Source organism: Peromyscus leucopus, chromosome 2, assembly GCF_004664715.2.
Source record: "Peromyscus leucopus breed LL Stock chromosome 2, UCI_PerLeu_2.1, whole genome shotgun sequence".
NCBI classification, from domain to species: Eukaryota; Metazoa; Chordata; class Mammalia; order Rodentia; family Cricetidae; genus Peromyscus; species Peromyscus leucopus.
Genome location: NC_051064.1, coordinates 130,217,326 through 130,229,596, shown reverse-complemented (window position 1 = coordinate 130,229,596; position 12,271 = coordinate 130,217,326). Strand labels below are relative to the sequence as shown.

Below are 12,271 nucleotides of genomic sequence, written 5' to 3'. Positions count from 1 at the left end.
TGAAGGGGGAGTGTGTAAGGACAAACTGTTGTAAATAAACTACTGTATTTATGTGATAATACATAAATTCTGATGTGGTTGCTTTAAAACTATCCAATAAATTACGGAATCATCTACTTAATCTGAAAGGTTATGGTTTTAGGAAAATGTTCACAATGATGGAATCTCATCAACATATGTTTTCATCTACAGTTTTTTTTTTTAAAGATTTATTTATTTATTATGTATACAGTGTTCTGTCTGCATATACACCTGCAGGTCAGAAGAGGGCACCAGATCTCATTACAGATGGTTGTGAGCCACCATATGGTTGCGAGCCACCATATGGTTGCTGGGAATTGAACTCATGACCTCTGGAAGAACAGCCAGTGCTCTTAACCTCTGAGCCATCTCTCCAGCCCCTTCATCTACAGTTTTCGAGCATTAAAAAACAAGACAAAATGAAGGACAGTTACACAAGTGTTTTATGCATACACACACATACAAACAAAAAACCCAGAATGGTCCTTCTGTGTCCCAGTTAAAAATAAGTTCTGATTGAGTAATGACTGTAAAATCTCCTCAGCGTTTAAAAAAAGCTGTTCTTCAAAGCCAAGGAAATACAACGTGGTATCAAATATTCTATTGTTAAAGAAGCAACTACAGAAAGCTTTCATTTGCTCAAAGGAATCAGTGCCTTTTGATGCAGAACAAAAACCGAAAATATCCCAAGTACTGTCAATACTTCAAAACTAGCATATCAAACTCGATTTTCATCAGAACGCTATTTTTTCCACACTAGTAATTCAAAACCAAAGATCCAGATTTTATATATATATATATATATGCAATAAATATATATATAAATGCAAACAATTATTGCGCCTCATCTTCTGGACAAGAATGCCAAGTCAGCCTCTCCTCATGAAAGGCAATGACAGTCTGAGGACACTTCATATTTGCCTCCTTTGCCAGCACCAAGTCTGCCTCATCTGAGTCCTTCCATTTCATGAGCAACATTAACTCGCCACTGCTGTCTGTGGCCCCGATTATTCGTTCAGGATCCAGACCTCTGGCAAAACCCCTGGGTCTGTCAGCAGCATCTCTTTTCTTCTTCGATTTGCTATCCTCAGATTCACTGTCAGATAAAGATTTCCTTTTGGTACCATCTTTTTCTTTACCAGCTTTTTGAGAATTAAGAAATGCTTCAATTAATTCTGGACAATCTAAATTTTCTTCTGGTTCCCAAGTATTATCAGCATCTGTGAACCCTTTCCACTTGAGGAAATACTCCACCTTCCCATTCACTACACGCCGGTCCAGTACTTTTTCTACCACAAATTCTTCAGGCTCTGCCTCTTCAACTTCTTTACTCTTTCCATTCTGTTTCTTTCCCGTTTTTTGCAATGTAGTTTTATTGGAGGCCTTTTTTTTTTTTTAAATCGAAGACTTGAAGAATTCACCGCTCCGATGCTCCTGACCGCGTGGGTCCTGCAGAGTCTGCGGCTGCGCGCCTCAGCTCAGCCACACCTGAGGGGTTGTTTGTTTATTTTTAAGAAATTACCTGCCTCTTCTGTCTGGAAGTGTGATTTCCACGAAGACAGATGTTCGTCTCTCTTGGCTGCCTGTCTACCCCCCACCCCCACCCGCCCCAGCACTTAGAGCAATGCTTGGTGTGAGATGCACACTCAACAGTCGTTGAATGAATGAGAGAATAAGGACCAGGAAAGCGTGGACAAGGACAAGACTGCCGTGGGTCGGTCTGGAGCAGCTAAAAATGCAGAGGACAGAGATGGAGGTGAGCGAGTGAAGGCTACGAGCATCGGCATCCAGGTTCTGAGACTTCTGGACATGAGGAGAGTTGGCAAGGGTTTTTTTGTTTTTGTTTTTGTTTTTGTTTTTTCTTCTTCTTCTTGGGAGCTGGAAGATCAAACCAAGGGCCTCGAATGTTCCAGATGAGTGCTCTTGCACTGGTTGCACATCCATCTTACCCGTGTGCCATCACCAAAGGCTTTGTTTTCTGTTTACTTTTGCTTCTGAATTTTGTCTTTTACGTCAGGGTCTATGGGAGCTGGAGAGATGGCTCAGCAGTTAAGGGCCTGCTGCTCTTTCAGAAGATCCAATTCCTAGCACCCACATGATGGCTCACAACCTTTTGTAACTGCAGTTCTAAGAGGTCCAAGGGCCTCTGGCCTCTGCAGGCACCGAGTACTCACAGAAGCACATGCATACATGTGCAGGCAAAACACCCATACAAATGAAGCAAAAATGAACTGGGTTTTTTTTGGTTTTTCGAGACAGGGTTTCTCCGTGTAGTTTTGGAGCCTGTCCTGGAGCTCGCTCTGTAGACCAGGCTGGCCTCAAACTCACAGAGATCTGCCTGGCTCTGCCTTCCCAGTGCTGGAATTAAAGACATGTGCCGTCGCCACCCAGCATAAATCTGTTTTCTAAACGATAGGGTCTTGCTATATAGCTGGCTCCAAACTTGCTGCGTAGCCTAGGTTGTCCTGAAATGCCTCATCCTGCCTTCAAAACAAAGCCAGCATTCAGTCACTTTTACCACCTCTACAACTCCTATGTAGACCCACGCCCCCCGGGTTAATTGGAAGAGCCATGGAAGATCTGGGGTTATAGATATGCACCATTGAATTAGGGTCATATAAACAAGAAATCTTTTTTTTTTTAAGATTTATTTATTCATTATGTATACAGTGGTCTGCCTGCATTTATGTCTGCAGGCCAGAAGAAGGCATTAGATCTCACTACAGATGGTTGTGAGCCACCATGTGGGTGCTGGGAATTGAACTCAGGACCTCTGGAAGAACAGCCAGTGCTCTTAACCTCTGAGCCATCTCTCCAGCCCCACAAGAAATCTTTTATAAATTAAGAAGTTGGGGTTGGATATTTAGCTCAGTGGTAGAGCGCTTGCCTAGCCCTGGGTTTGGTCCTCAGCTTTGAAAAAAAAAGAAGTTGATATTCAGAGACATAGACTCTCTTCCCAAGGCCACACAACTGGGGAAGGCTAGATTTCTGATGTGAGCCTGAAGTTGTCTATTCCAATCAAGTTTCTGGGACTGGAGAGATGGCTCAGTGGTTAGAGCACTTGTTGCTCCTGCAGAGGACCTGGATTCAATTACCAACACCCATATGATGGCTCACAACCATCTATACACGCATACTGTGGGGTATTCACCAGAGAAGATTGCTAAGACATAGGTTTAAGCCAATAGAAAGTCTTTATTAGCCAGCTCTTGACTGTGCTGGGTGTTTGGGATCCCAGTGTAGCCTGAGGCCTTTCTCAGGGTAAGCTTTTAAGCACGATGACCATGCCCTGGGCTGACACACTTCAGTTAACAAGAACAGTTAGCCAGATGTGGAATTACAGAAGTTAAAATGCAGGGTTAGTACATTTAGAGCCTTTCCCAGAACTGTGGACTTTGATGGATTAGGTCTTTGTTTTAGTTTTGGCAGGTGTCGCTGTCTGCCTGCTGAGTTTTACAGCCTGAATGGCACTTCCATCATGGAGTCACATGTACTAAGGCCTGGAGCCTGTTACACCCAGTTCCGGGGAACAAGCACATGAGCGGTGCACTTGTATGCATCCAGGCAAAATGTCCCTTCACAATGTAAAAAAATAAATCTGAAATTACATTTTTAAAAACCAAGTTTCTGCCGCTCTCACGTGTTAAGCCTTTACTTTGTCCTGCCCACCCACCCAGATAATAAGCTGTGAATGGTCAAGGACTGTTTCCTACCCATAAGTATAGTCCGCTTTAGCTCATGCCTTCACCCTCGAGCCTAGCACAGTGCGTGCTCACAAAGTCCTCAAGGTTATTAGACAGAAACGCAAAGTGGTCTAATCTTCCTCATCTCTCCACTCCCGAACCTTGATCCTCGACTCCTCCCCTTCTCTGGCATCACTTCCAGCATCAAGTGGATTTGGACTCAAAACCCAGTTCAGCCACTTTCCAGCAATGTGGCCTTTCCAGACTTTGGTGTCTTCGTCTTTAAGACTGCGGTTGTTGTGAGGATTACATGTGTTAACTATCTTCCTCTTACCCCTGTCCTCGGAGCCTAACACAATGCTGAGCCCTGGTCAGAAAGCAGCTGTGATGGATCCAGGGATCCAGGCTCCGTTCCTAAGAAGCCCATCCACCGACCTACCACTAGATGGCGGTGTGTATTCATTTATACGATACCTCTTCAAGGATCCCAGCAGGGAGTGGTCCACGGAGTGGAGACTTCCAGATCCTTGGAGAGACCTGGTTTGCTCAATGAAAGGCCATCATGCCTTGGATGATCCTGGGAGGTGACTCCAGCCTTCTAGACTTTCTGGAAGTTTCAGTGGCACAAGCTCAGGCTGGTTCCACCATGGCGACACCAGCAGAGAGTTGGCAGGAAGGATTAAATAAATTGTATGATCTGGAACAAAGTGAATGTACCTAGCTGGTCAGGTAACAGAGAGAAAGCCAACTCAGTGGTTCTTGTGCAGCCTTCTAGAACTGACTGTTAGAAGTTCAGAATTTGAAGCCAGGTGGTGGTGGTGGTGGTGGTGGCGCATGCCTTCAATCTCAGCACTTGGGAGGCAGAGGCAGGAGGATCCCTGTTAGTTCGTGGCCTGGTCTAAAGAGCAAATTCCAGGACAGCCAAGGCTACACAGAGAAACCCAGTCTAGAAAACCCGATAAATAAGTAAATAAAATAATTACCTTTATTTTGTAGACAGCCAGAGCTACATGGAGAAACCCTCTCTCAAAAAACACCAAAAAATTTATTTTATTTGTGTGTGTAAGCCAGAGGTCAATGTTGAGTGTTTTCCTCAATTTATTTTCACCTTATTTTTTGAGATAGAGTCTCTCCTGAACCTGGAACTCACCTACGCAGCTAGACTGGCTGGCCAGCAAGCCCAGGGATCCTCCTGTCTCCACCCCCCCCTGCCCCCAGAGCAAGGATGGCAGGTGCACACTGCTGTACCCAGGTTTTGAGTGACAGCCCCCGTGTGCAGCAGGTGGCAGGACCACAGGGGGGGTGCTGTCCGAGGGGTCTACCCTTTGAAGCTCGGATAATGTCACATGCTCTAGACACTGAGCATGGAGCTCCAGACTGTTTTCCCTGCTGGCCTGGGCTCTGCTTTGCTCACACTGTCCTCACTGTGTCCCTTTTGGAAGAGGAGAGTATGGCCTGTGCCATTATATACTGACAACATTTAACGTATTTTTTTTTTTTTTTCAGAAGAAAACAGTTAAGAGTTTGTATTGTGTAGCAATTTCCTCTGAAATTAAAGTCTTCCACCTTTGGGGACTGGAGAGATGGCTCAGTGGTTCAGAGTACTTCCTGCTCTTGCAGAGGGCCCAGGCTCAGTTCTCAGCACCCACATGACAGCTTACAATCATCTGTAACTCCAGGTTTGGTATCTGATGCCCTCTTCTGACCTCTGTGGGCACCAGACACTCACATGTTATAGATACATATCCACACATGGAGGTAAAATGCTCACACACATGAAATAAGTAAATCCAAAAGAAAATTTAAAAAAAAATTCATCTTGAAGAGAAGCTCCTTGGCTGGGTGGTGGTGGCTCACTCCTTTAATCCCAGCACCCAGGAGGCAGAGCCAGGTGGATCTCTGTGAGTTCAAGGCCAGCCTGGTCTACAGAGTGAGATCCAGGACAGGCACCAAAACTACACAGAGAAACCCTGTCTTGAAAAACAGAGAGAGAGAGAGAGAGAGAGAGAGAAGTTCCTTAAGACACAGGATGTTAAATGGATGGTCAAACAACAGGATATTCCCAAGGGAGGTGAGATGCCCCATCCTGCAGGGAAACTTGATAAACTCAGGAAGTAAACAACATAAAGACTTCAGGAAGGCCCTGAAACTGACCAGATTCACTAGACCCCTCCCTCCCCAAGCATATATAAGCAGTGAGGACTGCTGAGAGACTCTCACAGCAGCCAAGCTACCTGGAAGAGACACTCTCCAATGTGTTGAGAGGCTGTGCAGTGCGCTCTCGGTTTCCAGTGTTTATCACCCACGCGGGGGGGGGGGGGGGGGCTTTTGGTGATGCAATTGTCTTTGAGTCATTCCTGCTCCTGTAAGTGACCCCTCACCATAATCCTGAAAGTAATCCCAATAAAATTTATTGATTAGCCAAGATGGACTTTGATGGTAATTTGTTCTGTCCTTGGCTCTGCATCTGTGATGAGTAGACTTTTGTTCATGTCTCCTCAGGAATAGTGTCATAGCAAGGTCTTAGAAGAAACTTTGAACCTTTTTTTTTTTTTTTTTTTTTTTTTTTTGAGACAGGGTCTCACTGTATTGCTCTGGCTGTCCTAGAACTCACTATGTAGACCAGGCTGGCCTCAGAGTGCCACCACACCAGGGCTTACCAAATATTCTGGATACCAGAAACTCCACCATGCCTTTGCCTCATATGAAGCCATGAACCAAAATGAATCCTTCCTCCCTTGGGTTCCTTCTGTCAGGGGTTTTGTGACAGTGACAGGAACTAATAGGCTTCCCCAGGAAGACACTCCAAAGCCCTGGCGTTCCTCCACCATGTCTTCACGGGGGTCTGTCAGTGCCTGCAACACAGTCTCTAAGAGGTGACATCAGTCTCCCAAAGAATGGCCTGGAGGCAGTAGTGCCGGAAAGAGAGAAGGAAGAGAAGAAAAATTACTTAAAATAGGTAATACACTGAGAAGGGAAAGTCAAGTGCAGGCTGTAATCCTTACCTGCCATCCATCGTAAGGCTGAACTTGAACTTGGGGCTTTCCCACGTGACTGTCACTCCAGGGTAGTCCATCTGCCTTCAGCCAGCGGCAGATGGTTAAGGTTTTTACCCAAGGTAGAGATTCAATTTTTCATTACTGAGAGATCTGTGTCCCTACCCACCAAAAAAGTTTTTTTTTTTTAAAAAAATACAGCACATGACTGAACTTTGTTTAACCTTAATTTTTATTAGCAATGTTTAAAAAACAAAGGAAGTTTTTATTATGACATTTTCTTGCACTTTGATTATGTCTCCCCAACCTCTATTGTATTATCTGTCTTGCTTCCACCTCCCCCTGGTCCCTCCTCATCTTCCTCAAGTAGTCTTCCTTCTTGGTGGTCAGCTTGAGTAACAGACTCCCACCATGATTGCCCATTTCTGGCTTGAACCAAGGCACAGTAACAAGCCACACTTTAAACAATTCAACATTTTCCCTTCACTCGCACCTGCGTTAGAGCCGTGGCCTGCAGTGCGGCAGAAATGGGCACGCCAGAAATGCAAACCATTTGTTTGTTGTTCCTCCAGGACTGTTTGGCCCACGCTCTACAAGGAGGGGCACTGCTGAGCATTGGTGCCAAGCACACTGGCTTGTGATGGACAGCTCAGATTGCAAGGTCACCTGGTATCCTACGGTCAGGTGTAGAGTCTACCAGCACCTAATAAAAGTCTGGGAGCTTTTTTTGCAAAAGAAGTGCTTCTTATGAATGAGACATGACTTTTATAAGTCAGGGGCACTTACAGAAACCACCAAACTAGACTGATCCATGGGGAGAAAGAAAGGTTTATCATGGATCAAAGGTTTATCATGGACTGCTAAGTCCATAGTGGGGGACAGGCATGGGCACAGAGAAGAGAGAAGAGCAAAATGCCAGAAAAGCAAGATTTTGGTTTTGAGACAGGGTTACTCTGTGTAACTTTACGCCTTTCCCAGATCTCACTCTGTAGACCAGGCTGGTCTCGAACTTAGAAAGATCTGCCTGGCTCTGCCTCCCAAGTGCTGGGATTAAAGGCATGGGGCACCAGGACCCGGCCAAGGATGGGAATCTTTGAGCTGATGCAGGCTATGGTGATATTTATTTGTGCTGAAATGTGATTTTATTTGTATGTTAATAAAGTTGCCTGGGGATCAGAGCTAAGAGCAAGCCATTTAGCAGAAGTCCGGCGGTGGTGGCACAAGCCCTTAATCCGATCACATGGCAGGCAGAGTCTCTGTGTGTTCAAAAACACAGCCAAGTGGTGACCTGAACCTTTAATCTCAGTAGGAACCATAGAGACCTAGAGGTCTATATAGACAGGCAGTGACGAGGCAGTCATATGGTTGGGTTTAGAACCAATGAGAAGGCTGAACAGAAAGGCAATAAAAAGACAGGACACAGGAAGAAGGTCTCTCTCTTAGGGAAAGGATGGCAGCAAATGGTAAGATAAGGTGGTCTTAGCTCTTTGCTACTGCTTGATCTCTGGGCTTTTAACTCTGTTTGGCTCTGTGTTTCTTATTTAATAAGACCATTTAGAATTACATCTACAGCAGGCTGTTTGGATTGACCAGGAAACGAACTAGCCTGTGGTCAAGAAGCATTAGCTTGTGGTAGGAGATGCACTAGCCTGTGGTCAAGATGCACTAGCCTGTGGTCAAGATGCACTAGCCTGTGGTCAAGATGCACTAGCCTGTGGTAGGAGATGTACAAGCCTGTGGTGGTAGTTGACCTTTGAGGGTGAACTAAGGGAGGTTCCACCTTATGAGATTTGAACACTTACCATCCACCTGTGTACCTGGCCAAGTCCTTCTGTTTCAGGACAATGTCACCAGCACTGCCATTTTGGTGTGATGTTTTAGATCTACCCTGCCAGCTTTTGTTGTTGATAAAGGGCAAGGCTAGTCCTCTGGCTACTTCCTGCTCGTTGGGTGTTGAGAAGGGGACTGTCTACAATGCTGGGTCAAAACAGGGACTCAAGCTGGCAGGTGATGGTAGGAGACCCAAGGAAATTCCGTCAGAAGAACTGGTTTACTGAATGGTAGGTTGTTTCACTAATTCTCTCCTGACAGAACCTGAAGAGACAAGAGGCAATTATTATTATGAGAAAGATAAAAATCAATGGACAGCCTGACTGGAGGCACATGCCTTTAATCCCAGCACTTGGGAGGCAGAGGCAGGTGGATGGATCTCTGTGGATTTGAGACCAGCCTGGTCTACAAAGCAAGTTTCAGGACAGCCAGGGTAGTTACACAGAGAAACCTTGTCTCAAAAAACAAAAACAAAAACAAAAAAAGAAGAAGAAGAAAAAAGAAACCAGTGGGCTGAGATGGGTTGAAGCCAGGGGAGACCATACAGAAAGCCAAGCATGGCTTTCAGCATAAGGGTGTTGTGGAATAATCTTTTTGTACACTGTAAAGATGTGTCTTTGTCGAGCCAGGTGGTGGTGGCACACGCTTTTAATCCCAGCACTCAGGAGGCAGAGGCAGGCAGATCTCTGTGAGTTCGAGGCCAGCCTGGGCTACAGACTGAGATCCAGGAAAGGCGCAAAGCTACACAGAGAAACCCTGTCTCAAAAAACAAAAACAAAAGCAAAAAAAAAAAAATGTGTCTTTGCCAAGGCATCTTCTGATTGGTTTAATAAAGAGCTGGATGGCCAATAGCTAGGCAGGAAGGGGTTAGGTGGGACATCCAGGTAGAGAGAGAGAAGAGACAATGAATCTAGGCACAGGAGAGATGCCAGAGGACACAGAGAGGAAACAGGAGGTGCAAGATGGAAGAGAGGTAAAAAGCCACAAGACAAAACATAGATTAATACAAATGGGTTAAAGTTATAAGAGCTAACAAGCCTAAACTACAGGCTGAGCTTTCATAATTAATAAGTCTCCATGGAGCCATAAGTTTCTCCGGTCCCACCAGGCCCTGCCGTCCTGTGTTTCTCCAGTCCTGCCTGGCCCCATAGTCCTGCAGCCACTTATAAAATTATTACTCAGAGACTTATTATTAATTGCAAATTCTATGGCCTATTGACTCAGGCCTCTTGCTAGCAAGCTCTTACAACTTAACCCATAACTATTCATCTATGTATCGCCACGTGTTCCATGGCTTTACCTGTGTCCCATTACAAGTTGCTCCTTGGGACGGTGGTTTGGCGTCTCCCCTTACTTTTCTTTCTCCTTCACGGTCTCTTCTGGATTTTCCCACCTGGCTCCATCCTGCCCTGCCATAGGCCAATACAGCTGTATTTATTGCCAATGGAAGCAACACATATCCACAGCATACAGAAAGATATCCCACAACATCTCCAAGTCATTTTTTGTAAGCTGGTGGCCCAAAGAAAGATCCATCACCATAAGGGCTTGCTGATGTTGCAGGACCACCGAGGCCAGGGAAGTGAGCTGGTTTGGGAGCAGTTGCAGGACTGTGGTTAGTTCCAGGGTGGTGTCTATCAGCTGAGTGGAAATCTCCTGGGACAGATATAGACCAGGGGCAGAAAATAAAGTTAAGGAGCTTACCGGGACTTTATCTTGGGAGTATGCTTGAAATTTCTGCCCTGAAATCCTCATTGTAGAGGAAGCAATCAATAAGTGTCTAGAAACAGCGTGAACACAGAATCATGTCATTGAGCCATAGCTAAATAAAGCCAGAAAAGTTATAAACATGACAGAAACATGAACGGTCATCTGTGATAAGACAAAAATTTCCTGGCAGGAAAGAGAACAAAGGGGAAGAAGAACTTGAGGACCCGAAAGATGGTTCTGGGACAGAAGGATGAACATCCTTCAGCCAGGACATATAACTGTTACCAAAGGCTTTAGTAGCCAGTTCATGACGTCAGAGGGCTGCTGAATTGTCCAGTGAGTCTAGGGCCCGTCTTCGGGATTTGGAGTAAGTAGGAGTTAAGAGAAGTCAGGAGGAGAAGAGCGGAAGGCCCTTTAGTGGTCCTGTAAGTGAAAGTGTTTCCCAAGGCTATAGTTTGTGGAGGCCTGATGGGAAAGGGAAAATCTAGGACACCATGGCATGACCTGCTTGGCAGAAGCCAGTGGAGCTGAGAAATGAGCTTCCATCTATGAGACAAGGACAGTCAGGACATGGCCGAGGGGAACTAGAATGTTGTGGGGGTTTGTGGGTAAAGGGTTTCAAGTGATTCTAGACAGGAGTGGGTGAGCGTGGTAGCCTTGGGAAGAGTGTGGCCGGGTCGAGAGGCGGTCAGGAGTCCAGTGAGATATTGGGATTTTCTAGGAGGGTGGTGTGAATGAAAATGTTGAAGCTTAGAAGGAGGAAAAAGTCTTAGAGGCTCTTGTGGCCAGGAGCTCCTTGAGCCAGGGGGGTGGGAGGATGAAGAGAGGCTGACCAAAGGTGAGCTTAGAGGCCTCCCGAGCCAGCAGGGAGGCTGCTGCTGGCACCTGTGGGCAAGGTTGCCATTCCCCAGCTGTTGGACCCAGCTGTTTAGAAAAACGGGCAACAGGGACAAAGGCGGGTCCTCTCATCTGCCCCAAATCCCCAGAGCCAGGCCCCACTTTTCAGCAGTATCAGGATAAAGCATCAGTCAGTGTCTGGGGGAGTCAGCACAGGACCTGTACGAGTGCTTCTCAGAATGAGAGAAAGCAGGCTGGCAGGCTTGGGGTGAGAGGCTCAGTCGGGGCGGTGGCGCACCCCTGTAATTCCAGAACTCAGGAGACAGAGGCAAGAGGAGCTTTGTGAGTTCAAGACCAGCCGGGTCTACAGATCGAGTTCCAGGGCAGCCAGGGCAACACAGAGAAACCCTGTCCTGAAAAACAAAGCAAAATATGATAAAAAGATCCAGAGGCTCAATTGGGGAGCCCTTAGCTGCTTCCTAGAGGGGACAAGCAAAGTAGGGAACCCAGGTTCTGATGTACCCTGCCAGGCCAGGGAAGGAGAGAATTTCCTTCTTGGTGGATGGAGGTGTGAGGGACTGCAGTTCGGCAGATACTCCATGACTGAGAGTGAGCTCATGGCTGTTAGAGGACAAGAGAAAGGCTAGATACTTGATCTAAAGGACAGAAAGCTGAGGTTTGGAATGGGAGACTCTGGATCCTTTGTTTCCTAAAAAGTTAAGAAGTTGGGAATAAGTGTCCAGGAGACAGGTCATGAGAAAGGAAGTCAATGACCGGCCTGGCTGAAGAAGTGGGGGCGGGGTGATCTTGGAACCCCTGGGGAAGGGCAGAACAAGTAGGCTGAGATGCTGCTCCAGTGATAGGGGGGTCCTCCAGGTGAAGGCAAAGGGGCCACGTGAATCTGAGTGCAAAGGAAGTGTAAAGAAAGCATCCTCGGGCTGGAGAGATGGCTCAGTGGTTAAGAGCACTAATTGCTCTTTCAGGGGACCTGGGTTCCATTCCCAGCACCCACATGGCAGCTCACAACTGTCTGTAAACTCCAGTTCCAGAGTACTTGACACCTCATACAGACATACATGCAGGCAAAACACCAATGCACATAAATAAAAATAAAAAGAATTTAAAAAGAATTCTATTTAAAAAGAAAGAAAGAAAATATCCTTAAGGTTGGAAACAGTAAAATGAGGGGTAGAG

The 12,271-nt window shown here is 46.1% G+C and overlaps 1 protein-coding gene across 1 annotated transcript; it reads right to left on the bottom strand.

Annotated features, from left to right (window-relative positions):
* Positions 1–855: 855 nt before the first annotated feature.
* On the bottom strand, positions 856–1,416 carry LOC114705664 (chromobox protein homolog 3-like; the record flags this gene model as incomplete). Its single annotated transcript, XM_037203344.1, has 1 exon — positions 856–1,416. A coding segment is annotated over one exon (561 nt), but the record flags the coding sequence as incomplete, so codon positions are not given.
* Between the last annotated feature and the right edge of the window lie 10,855 nt (positions 1,417–12,271).